The sequence below is a fragment of the Phlebotomus papatasi genome, chromosome 3 (genome assembly GCF_024763615.1).
Source record: "Phlebotomus papatasi isolate M1 chromosome 3, Ppap_2.1, whole genome shotgun sequence".
Lineage (NCBI taxonomy): Eukaryota > Metazoa > Arthropoda > Insecta > Diptera > Psychodidae > Phlebotomus > Phlebotomus papatasi.
In genome coordinates, this window is record NC_077224.1 from 30,043,390 (window position 1) to 30,060,571 (window position 17,182).

Consider the following 17,182-nt stretch of genomic DNA (forward strand, 5'->3'; position numbering starts at 1 on the left):
GTGCGGAAATGAAAAAAAAATCCAGCGACTCCGATGATTTCTGCAATAAAAAAAATGAAATTCGAAATCTCTTAATTTAAAAGTTTTTAACCGTGCTATGCTATTCCATTCCATATTTTTTTATTTAATTTTATTTTATAATAACGTTTGGAATTTAAGTTGCAAAATTAATATTCCAAATATGAGACTTTTTCTCGTCCTTGATCTCAGTAAAAAAATTATAACACAAAAAAATTTGTATGTGCTTAAGATTGCAGAAGGCTCAAGCCTACTACTGCTGCTACCCAAGTAAAACAAAAATAAATTTTATTTTTAAGTTATATTGATATCTGAGGGTCTGTCTGTATAATTTTAGGTATCCCATTTTCTTTCAGCAATTTGCTGTCTCAAGAGAAATTAATAGAGACTCTCAGCATTTGAGGATCGTGGTTTTTTGAGCTTCTCCAAATTCTTTGTCACGATGTCATGCAGGGAACAATAGCGATTTCTTACTTCGCACATTACCAACCATAGACTCAAATATTCCTTCTCGTCCAGTTCCTATTAGAATGGAAATAAATAAAAGATAATAATTGAATGTTTTTGAGTCTTAAAAGAGTTAGTTACAAATACTTACTTGAACGGCACGTCTGTAATCTTCGACATGTGGATATTTGGCCACCTTTGAGATAACTTTCGCGCGAGAAATAAAATAACGAGAAATTTGCTCAAAGAATGCTGCAGACTCAGACTCCACAGACTGTATCTCAGACAAGGTGTCTTCTTGGATGGAAACGCCAAAGTTGTTCCCATCTTCAATCTTGGGGATCATAAAAGATATCCACATCTTCAACACATTTGCTGAAATTAAAATAGGATCAGAAACATATTCCCTAGCACTTTCCATTGATATAACTTACAGTCCTCCACAAGAGCTCGAATGACAGGCTTAACGATTTTAATAAGATCACAAATAGGTGCGTTGCAATTCACAATCCCAGACGGCAGTGCCATGACCTTTGTTCCGGAAACAGTTGTTTCCATTCTAGCCTTCTTTGTCGGTGGTGGATCTTCTTTCGAATCACCATAGCTATTTACCGGAACAGCATCCGGAACTGGAATGTTAAGCTCCTAAGGTAAACAAAAACGTATACGGTGTATTAATTTATATAATTTGTCTATAAACAAACAGTTATCTACCTGGTAAACATCAGTGAAATCGCGATCAGCAAAGGCAGGAGTTGCAAGAATCTCGTTTAGTTTAACAATCTTCTCCGGAAATCCCGTGATTATCAGGTTTTCCGCCTTTTTAATCAAAGTATCCTTATACTCCTGAACCTGCAATTGATACTAATATTAATGAGATTTGAGGATTATCTTCTGTAGAAAATTTTCTTTCGCATCATTGCACAACATAACCTCACTCTTTTTACCAGCATCACGCAATTTGCCTTTTAAAATGCCTTTGCAACAGTAGAGGCCTACAGATCCTCAAGAGGTTTAGTTAATCAAGAAATTTTTGTAGAATCAACAAGAAAAGGCCAATTGCAACGTGTTTTCCGAGGACGACATGAGGCAAAGAGCAAGATGACTGAAAGATAAATTTTTCACAATATTTCATTCACCTACCTTCTTGATAGTATCGTCACCCATCTTCTGAACTAGCACTAGAAGAAATCACTTGGAACACAAAGCAAATAGTACTTTATTTAAGTTAAAAATTACAAAATTATTGGGAATTCAACGCGTCTGATGCAAAAAAGCAATGTTGACAGACCATCTGCATTTTTTCCACACAAACATATTTAGTTTGATACCCTGGGTTATGTCCAAAGACAAATCCTATTCTCCAATAGACACGACACGACACGACACCACTTTCTATCTTGGATGTAAAAAATATGGTGTAACCGGTAACGTGTAAGGTGTGTGTAAGTAACTCAAAAGAATATCTAAAGCGGTCTTCAGACTAGAGGTTTAGCCCAGTTCCCGAAGGTCTCAAAATCTTAAATATCGAGCAATTTTATCACTTTTTGAGAGCATAAGGTCTTTTATCTGTAATATTCCAATCCTAAGTTAAATTTTGCCAAAAAATCGTGATTTGTAAGAAGTTAGAGCAGTTAAGCCATATGGCTAAGCCTTAGATCTGAAGCCGGTATAAGTCTAACTGTGTTATCACACTTGTACATTAAAATTTTAATATGATTTACATTAATTGTCGCTAGTGAGAGTTCAAATGTGTAATTTGTGTGTTTGAATCATTTTATATTCAAAATTTGATCTATTTGTTGATAAAAAGGCAGACTTGGCCCGTAAAATTTGATATAAATTGATTTATTGCATTAATGCGAAATTTTAATGCGATTTTCTCTTTAATTTTTTAATGTGAAAAATATTTATGCTTTAGCTAAATTTAAACTTATTTTTGCAGGCCAAGTCCACTTCTTTATCAATAAATAGAAATACCTCAAATATTAAGTGACTCAAAGACACAAATAATATATTTGGACACTCACAAGCGAAAATTAATGTGAATCACATTAAAATTTTAATGTGCAAGTGTGATAACGCCGTAAGAGAATAAAAAAGTTGAAGATCTGGGATGTGTAATTTTTTCAATTATTTTACTTTCTCAGTGTTTTTCTTTTAAATTAATATTTATAATAATAAAGATAGGAAAAAATTAAATACATTTTTTTACTCATGAGAGATACTACATACGCGATTTTTTAGGTGCGATTCCTTCTAATCACACCTATTGTAATCCTCGGATTTTCTCAAAGTGCTCCGATCGAGCTGAAATTCACAGGGTATATGTTTTGAACATCCCTTATGCCCAAAATCATAAGCCGGCAATTTCGGGTCCGGCTGCTGTCTGGCCGGTCGTCTGGCCGTCTGTAGTACGCAATATCTCTGGTTTGGATAGAGATATCTTCATAATTTTTTTTTTTAAATATATCTACGCGCGCGTACGACGATTTCTGTGCTATTAGTTTTTTGAAAAACCGGTTCTCGTAATTTTTTGCGGAGCTTCGCGGGTCGCGTATTTTCTCGCGGATTTTCGCGGGACGCGAATTTTTTCCCTGATTTTTGCGAGGCACAAATTTTTCGCGAATTTTCGTGGGGCGTAAATTGTATCGCTGATTTTCACGGGGCGCGAATTTTTTCGCGGATTTTCGCGGGGCGCGATTTTCTCGGGGCGCTGACAAAGGTTCTCAATGAATGTAAAATTGAGACCTCTATCTTTCATAGTTTCTGAGATAATCGACTTTAAAGATTTTCAGACACTTTTATGCATTTCTCATCCAATTTTCTTAATTTTCAAGTGAAATTTTGCACATATCAAGCCTGAAGGAGGCTCTACAGGGACGTAAAGTTTGAGGCATCTATCTCTCATAGTTTCCGAGATAATCGACTTTAAAGATTTTCAGACACTTTTATGCATTTCTCATACAATTTCTTGTATAAATATCGTTCGAGTTTGCCACAATCCGAATTTGCAACGAAGAAATCACACCTCTATAAGCTGATTTATGCCCTAGACACACTTACGACTTAAGCCGAGACACGACTTAGTGGAAAATGATGGAAATGTAGTTTAACCTTTTGTAGTTTTAATCCTCAGGTCTGTCATGGCCCTTAGGCTTATCACTGGCTTTACTTTGGTGCAGAAGAATTTGTTGATGGGATGATATGTCATTTTTGAGTCAGGGCGAATGTATGGAGGAAACCATATTGGATTGGCGTGGAAAAAATTTTTGAGTGAAAAAAACCGAATAATAAGTGAAATAAGTGAAGTGGTGATTTAAAAACAGTGATATAAGATATTTAAGTGATTGATTGATAAAAGAAGTAAAAAGAATTCAAGAAATAAAGCAGATTTGAAGCAGGATGACACAGATAAAGAAGAGCCAAACGACGGGGAAAGCTAAGGCTTTAAAGCAAAACGTAAAGAAAGATGACACGGGTGCTTCAGGCAGTGGAACAGGATTTCAGGGATTCCCTGAGATCCCGCCTAAGGCGCCAATACTAAGGGAGAGGCAAGAAAAATTGAAATACAGAACGAATGATGGGGGCCCTTTCGTGGTTATATTTCAGGGAAAAAACTTGCAAGCAATTGAACTGGGGAAAAAAATAACAAATATAATCACACACCACAAGATCGTAAAAATTATAATTGTTAACAAAAATAAGCTGAAACTCACAACTGCAGATGCCATCTCGGCCAACAACATCCTGAACAGCGATTCTTTCAGGGAGGTGGAGGGTCTCAAAGTATTTGTACCATCATTCTATATCTTTTCTGAAGGAGTCATTGCAAACGTAGATCAAAAATACCAACTGAAAGATCTACAAGAAAATGCAAGAGCAGAAAGCGAGATCGTGGAGGTAGAGAGACTGACCAGATGGGATGCTGCAAAGAAAAAAGTAGAAGCAACGGACAAACTGAAGATAACTTTCAGAGGAACGAAGCTTCCAAACAGCATGTCGATCTACGGGATAAATCTAAGGGTAACATATTTTATCCCAATGCCACTTTTCTGCAGGAAATGTCTATCTTACGGACATTTCAAGAAATACTGTACAGGTGAGGAAATCTGTGAGGGTTGTACGGAAAAACATGTCAGTGAAGAGGAAAGGAAGGATTGCGTCAAAGTTTGGTGTAAATTTTGCAAGAATGACGAACACAAGACACATGATAAGAGCTGCAAAGAAAGGAAAAGACAGCAGACTATTAAGAGGATCATGACGATTCGTAAACTCACCTTCTGGGAAGCCCAAAAATACATGTTGGGAAATCAAGATGAAGCCGCAGAGATCGAGCAACAAGCGGAGAAGCAATCGGCGCTCTATGCTACAGTTGTAAAACTTAAAGAGCAAGAAGAAACCATTGAGAAACTGCGTTCGATGGTGGCCGAAATAAGGCAGAAAGTGTGCAATTCCGATACCAGAGGAAACGAAGACTTGGTAATTCGAGAAATTTTGGAAGTGTTGGAGGGGAATCTTAATATCCAATGATGAAAGTCCTCCAACTCAATTGCAGAAGCCTAAAACATAATAAGGATCAGATTGAACACTTTGCAAACGAGAATGAATATGACGTATTAATCCTATCAGAAATTTGGATTAGTGAAAACAGGAAAATTAAAATTAAAAACTATAGCCTTGAAGCGAATTGCAGAGATAGCAATCATGGAGGAGTAGCAATAGCAATACATAAAAATATTGTCTACAAAAGTACTAAATTAAGTGAATTCTACCCAATTGAAGCTATAGAAGCCGAGATTGAAAATGAGAACCTATCATATACAATAATATCAATATACATTCCACCGAATATTAATAACAGTGATATAAAAAACCAATTTAAAAAAATAATAGATAAATACGACTCTAAAAATAATGTGATAATCGGAGGTGATATAAATGCTCATAATATACTATGGGAAGACGGTAGTAAAAATGATTCTAGAGGTTATATAATATCTGATTTAATAATAAATTCAAGCTTTATATGTCTCAATACGGGTGATTATACGTATCAAGTGCCAAACTCATGTAGAATAAGTGCAATAGATATAACGATTGTTTCAAGTAATCTAAGCGGTAAATTTGATTGGAGAGTACTACAAGAGCCACTAGGCTCAGATCACTTGCCAATTCAGATTGATAACAATGAGAAAAGACCACCAACAAATAACATAATAATCAATAAAAAAAATTTAAAAAAAGATATTGAAGAGCTTAACATTCGCGAAATATATGACTATGAACATTACGAGGAAAACTTAGAAAAATGCATTAAAAACAATTCAATTATAATCCCTAAAAACAATAAATACGTACCTAAACACTGGTGGAACGATAAGATTAAAAGACTTTGGTTAATAAAAAATGAAAAGCAAAAACTTAAACATAAACTTAAGACATTAGAATCGGAAATAGAGAGGCGGAAAGCAGAAAGTAGGTTAAAAATAGAAATAAAAAAAGCGAAGAAGCAATCTAAAATAGAATTCTTAAAATCTATAAATAGTGATATGAGTTCAAAGGATATCTGGAATAATATAAACAAATTAAATTTTTCAAAACATAAACAGAAATCTAAGTTATTCGAAAAAAAAGAAAACGCGGAAGAATTTCTTTCAAAAAATTTCAAAAGTGAAGAATTTAAAGAAATAAACATAAAAAAAATAGATAATGTTAGTAAACTATGCTCAGAAAATGAAGTCACGGAAGTCATCAAAAATAATAAAAATACAGCTCCCGGAGTAAATAAAATATCGAATAAAATTTTAAAAATGATACCAGAAAACCATTATCCTTTAATAACACAACACATTAATAAACTTTGGAAAAATCAAGAGGTCCCTGAATCATGGAAAAAAATACAAATAATTCCCGTAATAAAACCTGGAAAAGACAAAATGGAAATCAGCAGTTACAGACCTATCGCTTTGCTAGACGTCATGGGAAAATTAGTAAACACATTTGTAAAAAAAAATCTGGAAGAAGAATTAGAACTAAAAGAGGTTTTATCAGAAAATTGTTACGGTTTCCGAAAGGGAAAAGGTACCATGGATTATATAGCAAGTCTATTATCAAAGGTTCAGGAAGACAAAGCAGAAGGAAGGGTGACGATTGCTATAATCACAGACATATCGAAAGCCTTTGATCATGTAAAGATAGAGACGCTGATAGAAATTATGGAACAACACGAAATAAGTCAAGAAATCTCAAATTGGATACATCAATTACTAATCAATAGGGAATTGATAATGTCAACGGAAAAAGAACAAATTAGCATAATGACCAGTGAAGGAGTTCCACAGGGATGCAAGCTTAGCCCAACGTTGTTCAACATCTACACAACAGAAATACATGATCTCAACAATGAAGAATGCAGAGTATTGCAGTATGCGGATGATGTCACTCTAGTGGTTAGCGGAAATACATTGGAAAAAGCGTATGAAAAAGCAAATAACTATTTAAACCAACTAAAAAATATATTACATACCCTAAACTTAAAGCTAAATAACGAAAAGTGTAAACATATAATTTTTAACAAAAACGTAAGAAATAATTTAAACATACTAAAATTAGATAACAATAAAATTAAAGAAGTAAAAAGCGCTAAAATTTTAGGCTTAACAATTGATAATAGATTAAACTTTAAAATACATATAAAAACTGTGAAAGAAAACATCCCACAATATTTAAACATACTGAAATATTTTAGTAGTAAAAGAGCTGGAGTTGATCCCTACATTTTACTAAACATTTACAAGTCAATTATAAAACAAAGAATAGTGTACGGTGCAATAGCCTTCTATAATAACAATAGTTCAAACCAATACCATATACTGCAGACAATCAAAAACGAAGCCTTAAGAATAATATTGGGATATACTAAGTCAACCCCTATTACTACAATGTTAGCAGAAGCCGCAGAGTATCCAGTGGAATATGATTTAGAAAGAACAGTTGCCAAATTCCTTATTGGGAAACTAGCAGGGAATAGCAGGGAAGAAAAGGATAGCCTATTAAAAATTCCAAATTTTAAGCAGATTGCTGAGCACAACAAAAATATCCTGGAAACAGCAGTGGTCAAATACCCCACTAACCCACCTAAGAACCTGCACATATATGACAATATCAAAGGATTGGAAAAGATGAAAAAAGTACAAACTTCAAATGTGATTCTCAAAACCATAAGCCTAGAAACAATTAAAAAATTTGCGGATCACTTTGTTATATATACAGATGGATCTGATGATGGGGAAAACAGAGGTATAGGCATCATAATGCAAGATACAGGAGAAGAAATCAGCAAGAAAATTGAGGAGGAAATCTCCATTTGTACGGTGGAGACGATAGCCATCTTCCTGGCTATTAAATTTGCAATATCCATGGGAAAAGAAAAAATAGTGATATTTACTGATTCTCAAAGTGCGGCATTATCACTTCAGAATAAAAATAATACAAAATACTATGATACTCTGATTCACAAATTAGTAGATAACCATCCGGACAAACAAATCACAATTCAATGGATACCTGGTCACACAGGTATCATAGGAAATGAAAAAGCGGATGCAGCTGCCAGACGCGGGACAACGACAGATGCTGAAAAGATTAAAGTAACAATTCCAAAAGAAGAGAATATCAAGATAACTGAGAAAAGAATTTATAAAAAGTGGTGCCAAAAATTCAAGGAAATAACTAATGAAAAAGGAAAGTTTTACAGGGAAATTGTTGGGGAAGTTCCAAATAAAAAGCCATGGTTCAAGGGACAAAAGTTAAGTGCAGGAAAAATTAAAGTATTTAACCGCATTAGGAGTAACCATACATATAGTAAAAAGTTCTTGAAATTAATGAAACGTATTGAAAATGAAAATTGCGAGAAATGTAATGAACCAGAAGATGCGGAACATATAATAATTAAGTGCAGGGAGCATCATACAGAAAGAATTAAGTACGAGTTTTCTAAAATACAAAACTATAAAACAATTTGCAAAAATACTTCAGTTAAAAATATCAGTGAAATAACAAAATTCTTAAAAACAGTGAAGAAAGATATTTAAAATAGTATACTATAAAAAAAAAAAAAAAATAAATAAATAAATAAATAAATAAAAATAGATAAAAAAAAAAAGTTATAAATAAAATGACCGTTAAAAAAAAAAAAATATAAAACACAAATTTAAACCAGAAGTGAAGTGAAAAGTGAAAGACGCAAACTTCAGGCTGTGTGGATGTTGACAGAACGTCCGGCCTAAAAAATTAAAAAGAAGAAGAAGAAGAAGAAGAATGTATGGAGACGGAGTTTAGTGTTATTTGTTTATATTTTGGAATTAACCATTTGCTAAATTCCTCCCTCCAATTAAGTTATCATCCTTCTCAGTGATATTGTATATGATGCACGGACCGAATTTCTCAAATCTTTTCCCATCGCGGAGCAGTGCAATCATATTTGTGTCTTACATTGCGCTGTTTGTGAATCAAGGTGCATATTTCAGGAATTTTTTTATGTTAATCTTATGTTTATCACACTAATTCATTTCAGGCATCCTGGTTACAGCGTCTCAGAGTGAAGACAATAATTATAGTTTCAACACAGTTACTGTGGTGCTGTTCACAGAAATACTTAAATTACTCATTTCCGCTTGCCTCTATTGCAAAGAGTAAGTGTCCTGTTAGCACAGACCGTAGATTAACTTCCATTTGAAATAGTTTCTTCGCTAGATTCCTTTGAAAGTTTATTATTGATTAATCTGGAATTAACTAAAAATAACTTACTTGTTAAAAAAATAATTATACGGTATATGTTAGATTGCCACACATTACATTTCTCATAAAAAAATAGTCTTCCTAAGTTATACATGCCATCATAAAATATATTTTTTTAATTGGCATTATAATGTTGGGTAGTGAAATATTAAATTAGGTCATCAAGAGAAAATCAAATTAATTCAGTACTTAATTTAGTACTCTACTGGGTAATCATCTTATAGATAGACTCCTAATTAACATAAAAAAATTAGAACTCTAAAAGCAATGAAATTGAGACGAGATCTGACGAAAGATTTTCATTTTCAATTTAAAATTAAAAGCTATTATGCTTCATTTTAAGTGCTACATTTTTAAACATTACCTCATTATTTTTTAAACAAATTGAAGTGTTTTGCGATCACACCTTTTAGATTTGAAAAATTTCATTAAATTCATAAAATTTTATTTCATTCACATCCCTTTCTTAAAAGTTTAACATGTTTATCCTATACTCTTTTGCACTCTTCTCCTTCTTTTGAACATCATATCAAATTAAAGTTAGTTCAGTTTAATTTGGAGTCGAAAGAGTACGATAGACTTATGCAAATCTTTTGAGAATGAAAGGGTCACGAATTTTGATTTCATGATTACCGATCTAAAAGGTGTGCCGAATTCATTATAGAACATATTGATTTACTGACCAAATTTGTGTCTGACCGAATTTAAGTTCTACGATTATGTTTTTATTGTTATTGGTTTTATAAGAAAGAATTTGAGAGTTTATCAGCTTTGCATTTGTTTAATTGGTCTACGTTTTTTCTTTAGATTTATTTAGGTTTTTTTAGTTGTTGTTTTCTATTAATAACGGCGTTCCCATAATTACTTTTAATTATTTTACTCGTAATTTACTTTGTCCAGAGAACTATGTTAATTTTCTAAACTAATTTGCACTGTTTCTGATAAGAAATTTAGTAACGTCATTTAATTCTTTGAACACATGTAAAATTGAAATGTAATTCCGAAAATTTTTGCTCGAGATGATATGCATAGTGTTACGGCGTTATCACACTTGCACATTAAAATTTTAATGTGATTCACATTAATTGTCGCTTGTCAGCGTCCAAATATGGTATTTGTGTCTTTGAGTCACATAGATATTATGCATCATATGCATAGATATTACCAATAATGTGAAATATTTAAATGTATAAGGGCTTTTAACAATAATTATAAATAAGTAAATTAACGATCAGACTTAACTAGAAAGAAAAATGAACAAGAATACCATAATTGCAATTTTTCAAGCTTAGAGATAACTCAATATTTATTTCTAAGAATAAAATATTTAACTATACCAGGTTAGTAAAAAAAAAGTAGTTTTCAAACAAAATCGGTTTTTTTTTTAATTATGGAGCAGAGCTATTTTTTGCGGCGGATAGTGACACAATTCGTCGTCTGACGGTCTCCTTTAATGATTGTGTCAGGCAGGCGCATGACATTTCCTATGTTTGCCATATGTTTCTAGCGAGCCGAAAAAATTTTTGAGTTTATTAGCTGTTTTCTGTCATTGTAGAATGAATTAACAAAAAAATACTAATACAAAATAAAAGCCAATTTAATAACGAAGAGGCAACCGAAAACCCTAAATTGGCAATCTACGTAGTTTTTGAGATATCTCGTGAAATATGTACGAAAACAGGGAAAAAATTACACTGAGACTGGTCGCATTTTTCAGAGGTAATGTCACCCCCCTGGTGTCAGGTATATTTGTGGCATACAGTAGGTGTCATAAGTTTGTTACGTCTTGTATGTTGAAGAAACTAGGTGGGAAAAAAGATAGAAAAAATTACTTTTTAAAAATTTTCTTTGAAAATCCGTAGGTCTTATTAATGTATTTTATAAATAATTAATAATTAATAAATAATTTCAATTTCATAAATAATTAAATTGAAATATTAATCTTATTTCATATAAAAAAAAAATTGTTTGCCAAAAGTTGATTATTTTTAATTCGTCAAAAGTTTGTTACGTCAATTGGAAAAGTAGGGGAGACTGGGGCAAAATTTGTAAAAACGAAAATTTTAATATTCACTATTTTCTAAAATAAAAGAGACTGAGGCTTGAAATTTTTATTATAGATAGCCTTCATGAACCTTCTTTAACTTACAAAGTTTCAAGGGATTCGAGGAAGGATTATGTAAAATAAAAAATAATGAAATTTTGAGCCCAATTTTTGGAATATTTGGCTTACAGAAAATATCAATACTGATTAGCTCAATTTAAGCACATTTCTCGTTAAGATAGAGAAAAATTATCTTCGACAAAGTTGTAGAGGAATAAATTTCCTATAGAAATATGTCTATTTTATATTTTTAACGTTTGCAAGAGTAAAACGTCACAAATTATCCGAAGACTGATAAAATTTGCCCCAGAAATTTTGAGAATCTCCACAAAATCGACTTTTAGAAAATGATTCGAAAATCACATTTCTTCCGAGATAGGGGAAAATAGCCTTCTGCAATGTTGTAGAGCAGTAAATTTCTTATCAGAATATGCACATTATAAAACGTTTAAGTTTTATCACAGCTCGTGAAAGAATTAAATATGCGTTTTGACAAGTTTTGCCCCAGTCTCCCCTACCTCAAAAAGATGAAATAATTAACTAACTTCTTTTAATCCGGTTATATTTTGAAGTTATATCATTTAATAAGCAAATAGTACATTTGCACATTTTTAAAATTTTCAATGGTCAATATATGCATATAAATAAAATGATAAATAATAAGAAATAAAATGTTTTTTTGGTAATTTAAAATTTAGGTTAAAATGGCATGTTACAAAAAGTTAAAAGACGAGATATTGTCCAGAAATACTGCCGCAATGAATCTGCGTCGTCTGCGTCAGAAATTTTCTGTATTGGATGGAAAATACCTGCAGGATGTACATAAAATCGACAAAATTTATAGTGATTAAACATAAGTACATGTGGAAAACGCTACTGGCCAGACCCAGGGTTTTGATTCTGAAGGTTGATAACTGCATTATAAGTATCTCTGATAGTGACCCCATGATATCTGTTCCAAAAATTCAAAGTAACTTGGTTACCGAAGGGATACAGGACACTTTTGTTACAAAAATTAACCTGAAATTGAAAAAATGGCAAGAATGGTTGAGTGACTCCCGGGATTTCATGGGTAGGAAAGACTAATTTGGTTAAAATGTTGTATTTCTACTCAAAACGCGTTAAAAAAGTTAATTTGCAATTTGGTAAGTAAGACCAATCTGAATAAAAAGTTGTAAATTTACTTGAAACATGTTAAACAAGTGAAACTACAATATTTTATCCAGATTAAACTAGCTAACCAATGGAATATTGAGAGCCACCCAAACATTCTTACCATTTTCTTTCAAAATGTGCTGGTTTTTGTAACTGTAGGGACCTGTGTTCCTTCAGTAACCAACTATATTTTAATTTATGAAGCAGACAACATTGGGTCACTATCAGAGATACTTACAATGCTGTTATCACCCCTCTGAGTCGATAGCCTAAGTCTGCCAGTAGCGTTTTTCAGATGTACTCGTACCTCATTAATATAATATTTGAATATTTTATGTTTAACCTTTCGTAATTTTCTATTAAATTTGGCAATTAACGACGCAGATTCATTCTGGCAGTATCTCTGGACGATTTCCCACCTTTTAACTTTTTGTAATTTGCCATTTTTAACCTAAATTATAAATTATCAAAAAAACAGATTATTTCTTGTTTTCTATAATCACTTTTATATACATATCGCTCCTTGGAAATTACAAGGGGCCAACTCATTTTTTGGCGATTTTTAGGTTTTAATGCACTCAGACAGAGAATTTAATAAAATTTCAGATGATATGAGTCAATAAATTTCGTTATTAGAAAAGTTTTTCAAAATTTTACTCTTTATGATTGCTTGCGCGGTTTTGTTTGAAGTAAAGGGGCACAAAATAGATTCATCGTTTAAATTTTTGTGAAACAAGGGACTAACTCAAGCAAGTTGATCCCGTGTCATTCTAATTTCATGCAAATTTGCGCCTCATTTACAATGACAAAGAGCTAACTCATTAAAACACATATTTTGAAAGGTAAAAATATGTATGTTTCGATGTTTATAATAATGCTCATACAAATAGAAAAGAATTAAATTATTTTTATTAACATACTTAATTGAGATAATTATTTATTGAATCTTTCATGCTGTCTCCTGAAAAATGGCTCAGATTGAGTTGGCCCCTTGTAATTTCCAAGGAGCGATATATTTTCCATTTACAACTTTAAAAATGTACAAACCCACCATTTGCCTCTCAAATGACATAAACCCAAAATGTAACCGGTTTACATTAAGTTGGTTGCATGTTTTGATCATTTCAAATTAGTTTTTTAAATGAGGCAACAAACTTTTGATTTTTCAAAAATGACCAACTTTTGGAAAACAATTATTTTTGATATGAAATAAAATTAATTTTTTTTTTGAAAAATATAAATAATATCTACGGATTACAGGGAACTCGTCTGCAAAAAGCTAAATTTGTAAAAGTAATTTTTTCTATCATTTTTTTCACTTGATTTCTCAAACATGCATTAGGCAACAAACTATTGACACCCACTGTATATATATACATATATATATATACAGGGAAGTATAATATATATATACTTTCCAAATTCGCGACTTATTTTGTAAAAAAAAATTATCCAAAAGTGCGATTTTTTTATACGGAGTAATGCCTAGCGCTCAATAATATTTGTTTTGTAAACATGTTTCTGACATTACAATGAGAGTGAATGAAATGTAAATCTAGTCATCTCGCTCACTCTCACAGTAAATTTTAAAAATTTTATAAACAAAAGTGATTGTGCGATGGGCATAAGTACTACTGAAATATGTTAACTTTTCTTGTTGAGTTATTTTGCCTTTAGTTCAAAAGCATTTTTTTTAAGTGTTCTATACCTCTGATTTGAAAGTATTTATAAATTTTATAATTCATCGTTTAACTAAATATATTTTGCTTTCTTTGAAATTAAATTTTCAGGTCTCTTACAAAAATTATGAAATAGATAAATTCTTCAAGAGATATACAAACCTTTTGCAGCCTAAAAAATATTTATTCTAACTCATAAGACGCATTGTATATTCTTTGTACCTTCTACAGGAAAAAAATAAAAATTTATTTATCTTTTCTAAAACAATTTCCAACATGTAAAATAAAAAGTCCTAAAATTTCTCTCGTCAAATAATATTAGAGAAAAAAATATAGAAAGTTTCTTAAAATGTGGAATCTGATTGAAGAGACTATTTTAAATAGAAGGTGCAAATGAAATGTGCTTCAAGGGGCTTGGAAAATATCTGTGCTTTTTTATTTTACAGAAACTCCTTAAAGTCATTGTGGAGCGAAGTTATTACGGGATCAAAAGTTGTCTTACTGTACTTCGTGCCAGCTTTTCTATATTGCTTATATAACAATTTAGCATTTGTGAATTTATCAAAATTCGATCCGACCACATACTACCTTCTGCTCCAGTTTCGTGTTGTGATAACTGGGATCTTGTTTCAAATAATATTCAAGAAGTACTTGAGTCGGAGGCAGTGGTTCTCCCTTCTTCTTCTCACTATTGGCTGTATGGTGAAGCAAATGAATTTTTCCAAAGATGAGACTAGTGAGCATGTACCTAATGCAAAGAACACCTCAGGCTTTGATTTTAGCATTAATGCTGTATTTATCTTAACTCAAACACTCTGCTCATGTCTGGCAGGTGTTTACAATGAATATCTATTGAAGAAGGAAGACACAAATGTTAATATCTATGTGCAAAATGTTATAATGTATCTCGATTCTATCGTATGCAATGTGAGTGTATTGCTATTTCAAGGGGACCTTGTCGATGCATTTCAGATGGATAGCCTGAGAGCTGTGTTTAGACTTAATGTTATTGTTATAATGGTAAACAATGCAGCCATAGGTATAGTTACGAGTTTTTTCCTTAAATACATGAACTCAATTATAAAGACATTTGCCAGTGCCCTAGAGCTCTTTTTCACAGCAATCCTGTGTTATATTCTTTTCTCAATACCAATATATTTAAATACCATTCTCGCCATCGGTATTGTATCATTTGCTGTATTCATGTATTCACAAAATCCTGTGGTAAATCTTCCTACATCATCGACAAAAATCACAAGTACTACCGCAATTAAGGAAGATACTCAGAAGTTGCTAATGGCTGAAGAGGGTGAAATTCAAGATCAATCATAATATACTCAACACTTTCATATTAGTGTAATAGTCTTCTTTTCAGTAAACGACGTTTTGCGCAAATAATCATGAGAGACGTCTTTTTTTTATTTAGGGACTCAGAGAAGATTTCTCCAATAAGGACAATTTGTCAATTTTCCAAAGATAATAAAATGGAGAAAGAAACACAAAAAATGTAGGAAATAATTAAACTATAGTCCGGACTATTGATTTTTTCTTCTGATAAATTCAAAACTTCTTCAGTGATACTATAATGGAAATTTTAAGATGTGTAAAATTTGTTACTGGCTTAACTGGCATATTATTTATAAAATGAGTCATTTTCTTAATTATATAAGTTTTTATTAATAAATGGAACTCAGTATGAAATATTTGTGAAACGTGATTAAAAACTATATGAATATAGAATGTATAATTGACAAACCAAGCACAATGCTTGATACATTTTAAATAAAATACTTATTACTCAATATAATTGGGAAAGACTTAACACAAAAATTCTCTCTCAAACCATGGGGATATTAATAAATATAATGTATACATAGTTTCTAAAGTGTGGAGAAAATATCCAATAAGTCTCAACGGGTAAAAGTATGGTGAAACCCTTTTGTGGTTGTTCAAAGCAAAAGTTCTCTGACTCACTTGAAATGTTGCCCAGTGTTGCCTTCTCTTTGCTAATTGTTCTCACACTAGAAACATCGGATTTTGGGTCTTCTTCCTATTCATTTCTACTTATTGTTTCAATGAATTACAAAATGTATTTACTGTTTTTCCCCATCTTATTTATTGGTGAAGTTCTTTTTTTATATTGTATATTTCGTGTCTCAAAAGGGTAAAGTTTTCATTTATGAGGCCATAAACTAATTCAATTATGTGGTGTTTAATTAATGAAGTAATGAAATATTACCAAAATTCCTATAATTCTCTGGACATGTTCAGAGTTCTTCGCTTCTCCCTCATCTTATTTGCGTAAGACTGAATTTAATAGTGATTATAATTAAATAACGGAAAGGAAATGTATGTAAATTGTAAAGAATATAAAAAAATTGACCAAATAAAAATATTTATAATTTTATTATTATATAACAATCTTGTGTTATTACTGAATTTTCTTTTATATAGGTAGTTCAATTGTGCTTACATAAAAAATACAACTGTTGAAAATAAAACGTTGTAATCACATATAATATTCCTAGGCCTAAGTAGTACCAAAATTACAATCCTTTTGTTTTCTGGAAACACTACATATTTTATCTCAAGTCTTCTTATCACTACAGAATATTTTATTTCGGATGTTTTTCATATTTAAAGTTTATTCAAAAGTGTAATGAAAAATAGTTGCTCTTACGGGGTCCTATAGGTATTAAAAAAAAGAAATTGATTGAATAATTACTTTTTTAATCAATAAACTATAAACTGCTGTATTAATAAAGTCAAGCTGGATATCTTCGAAATGTAAAATTTAATTTTTTTTTAAAGTAATTTTGAATGTGTTATGTATACTTGTTATTGGATATAAAGGTCTACACACATTTTGGGAAATGGAGTAGTATAAAGTAAATCAATGGACATTATGTACATAAATCTAATCTAAATGCTTAATTTTTACAATTTTTTTTAAAGATCATAATAGTATATAAAAACT

The 17,182-nt window shown here is 31.5% G+C and overlaps 2 protein-coding genes across 4 annotated transcripts; one reads left to right on the top strand and one right to left on the bottom strand.

Annotated features, from left to right (window-relative positions):
* Positions 1-304: 304 nt before the first annotated feature.
* Positions 305-1,805, bottom strand: LOC129807588 (proteasome activator complex subunit 3). Of its 3 annotated transcripts, none has more exons than XM_055856967.1 (5): positions 1,609-1,805; positions 1,180-1,317; positions 900-1,110; positions 617-840; positions 305-540 (listed from the first exon to the last, which is right to left on the bottom strand). In XM_055856967.1, exons 1-5 carry the CDS (start codon positions 1,630-1,632, stop codon positions 397-399), a joined length of 741 nt encoding a protein of 246 aa, XP_055712942.1. In that variant the 5' UTR covers positions 1,633-1,805; the 3' UTR covers positions 305-396. The 3 variants fall into 3 exon arrangements, with proteins under 3 accessions (XP_055712942.1, XP_055712940.1, XP_055712941.1); XM_055856965.1 differs by having other exon boundaries at positions 1,180-1,329; positions 1,609-1,788; XM_055856966.1 differs by lacking the exon at positions 1,609-1,805 and adding an exon at positions 1,404-1,433 and having other exon boundaries at positions 1,180-1,329.
* Positions 1,806-8,764: 6,959 nt separating this feature from the next.
* Positions 8,765-16,620, top strand: LOC129807569 (UDP-galactose transporter senju). The gene is made up of 3 exons (XM_055856938.1): positions 8,765-8,983; positions 9,044-9,161; positions 14,652-16,620. The coding sequence occupies exons 1-3, from the start codon at positions 8,893-8,895 to the stop codon at positions 15,535-15,537; spliced, it is 1,095 nt and encodes a 364-aa protein (XP_055712913.1). The 5' UTR covers positions 8,765-8,892; the 3' UTR covers positions 15,538-16,620.
* Positions 16,621-17,182: the final 562 nt, after the last annotated feature.

What these genes read in the sequence shown, in the direction of transcription:
- LOC129807588 (XM_055856965.1), bottom strand. Translation starts at nt 1,632, where the DNA reads ATGGGTGACGATACTATCAAGAAG. An exon ending in GTGACGATACTATCAAGAAG is followed by an intron (nt 1,330 to 1,608) that starts GTAGGTGAATGA and finishes CATTAATATTAG; the next exon opens with TATCAATTGCAGGTTCAGGA. An exon ending in ATTTCACTGATGTTTACCAG is followed by an intron (nt 1,111 to 1,179) that starts GTAGATAACTGT and finishes TGTTTACCTTAG; the next exon opens with GAGCTTAACATTCCAGTTCC.
- LOC129807569 (XM_055856938.1), top strand. Translation starts at nt 8,893, where the DNA reads ATGATGCACGGACCGAATTTCTCAAATCTTTTCCCATCGCGGAGCAGT. An exon ending in TGCGCTGTTTGTGAATCAAG is followed by an intron (nt 8,984 to 9,043) that starts GTGCATATTTCA and finishes AATTCATTTCAG; the next exon opens with GCATCCTGGTTACAGCGTCT. An exon ending in GCTTGCCTCTATTGCAAAGA is followed by an intron (nt 9,162 to 14,651) that starts GTAAGTGTCCTG and finishes TTTATTTTACAG; the next exon opens with AAACTCCTTAAAGTCATTGT.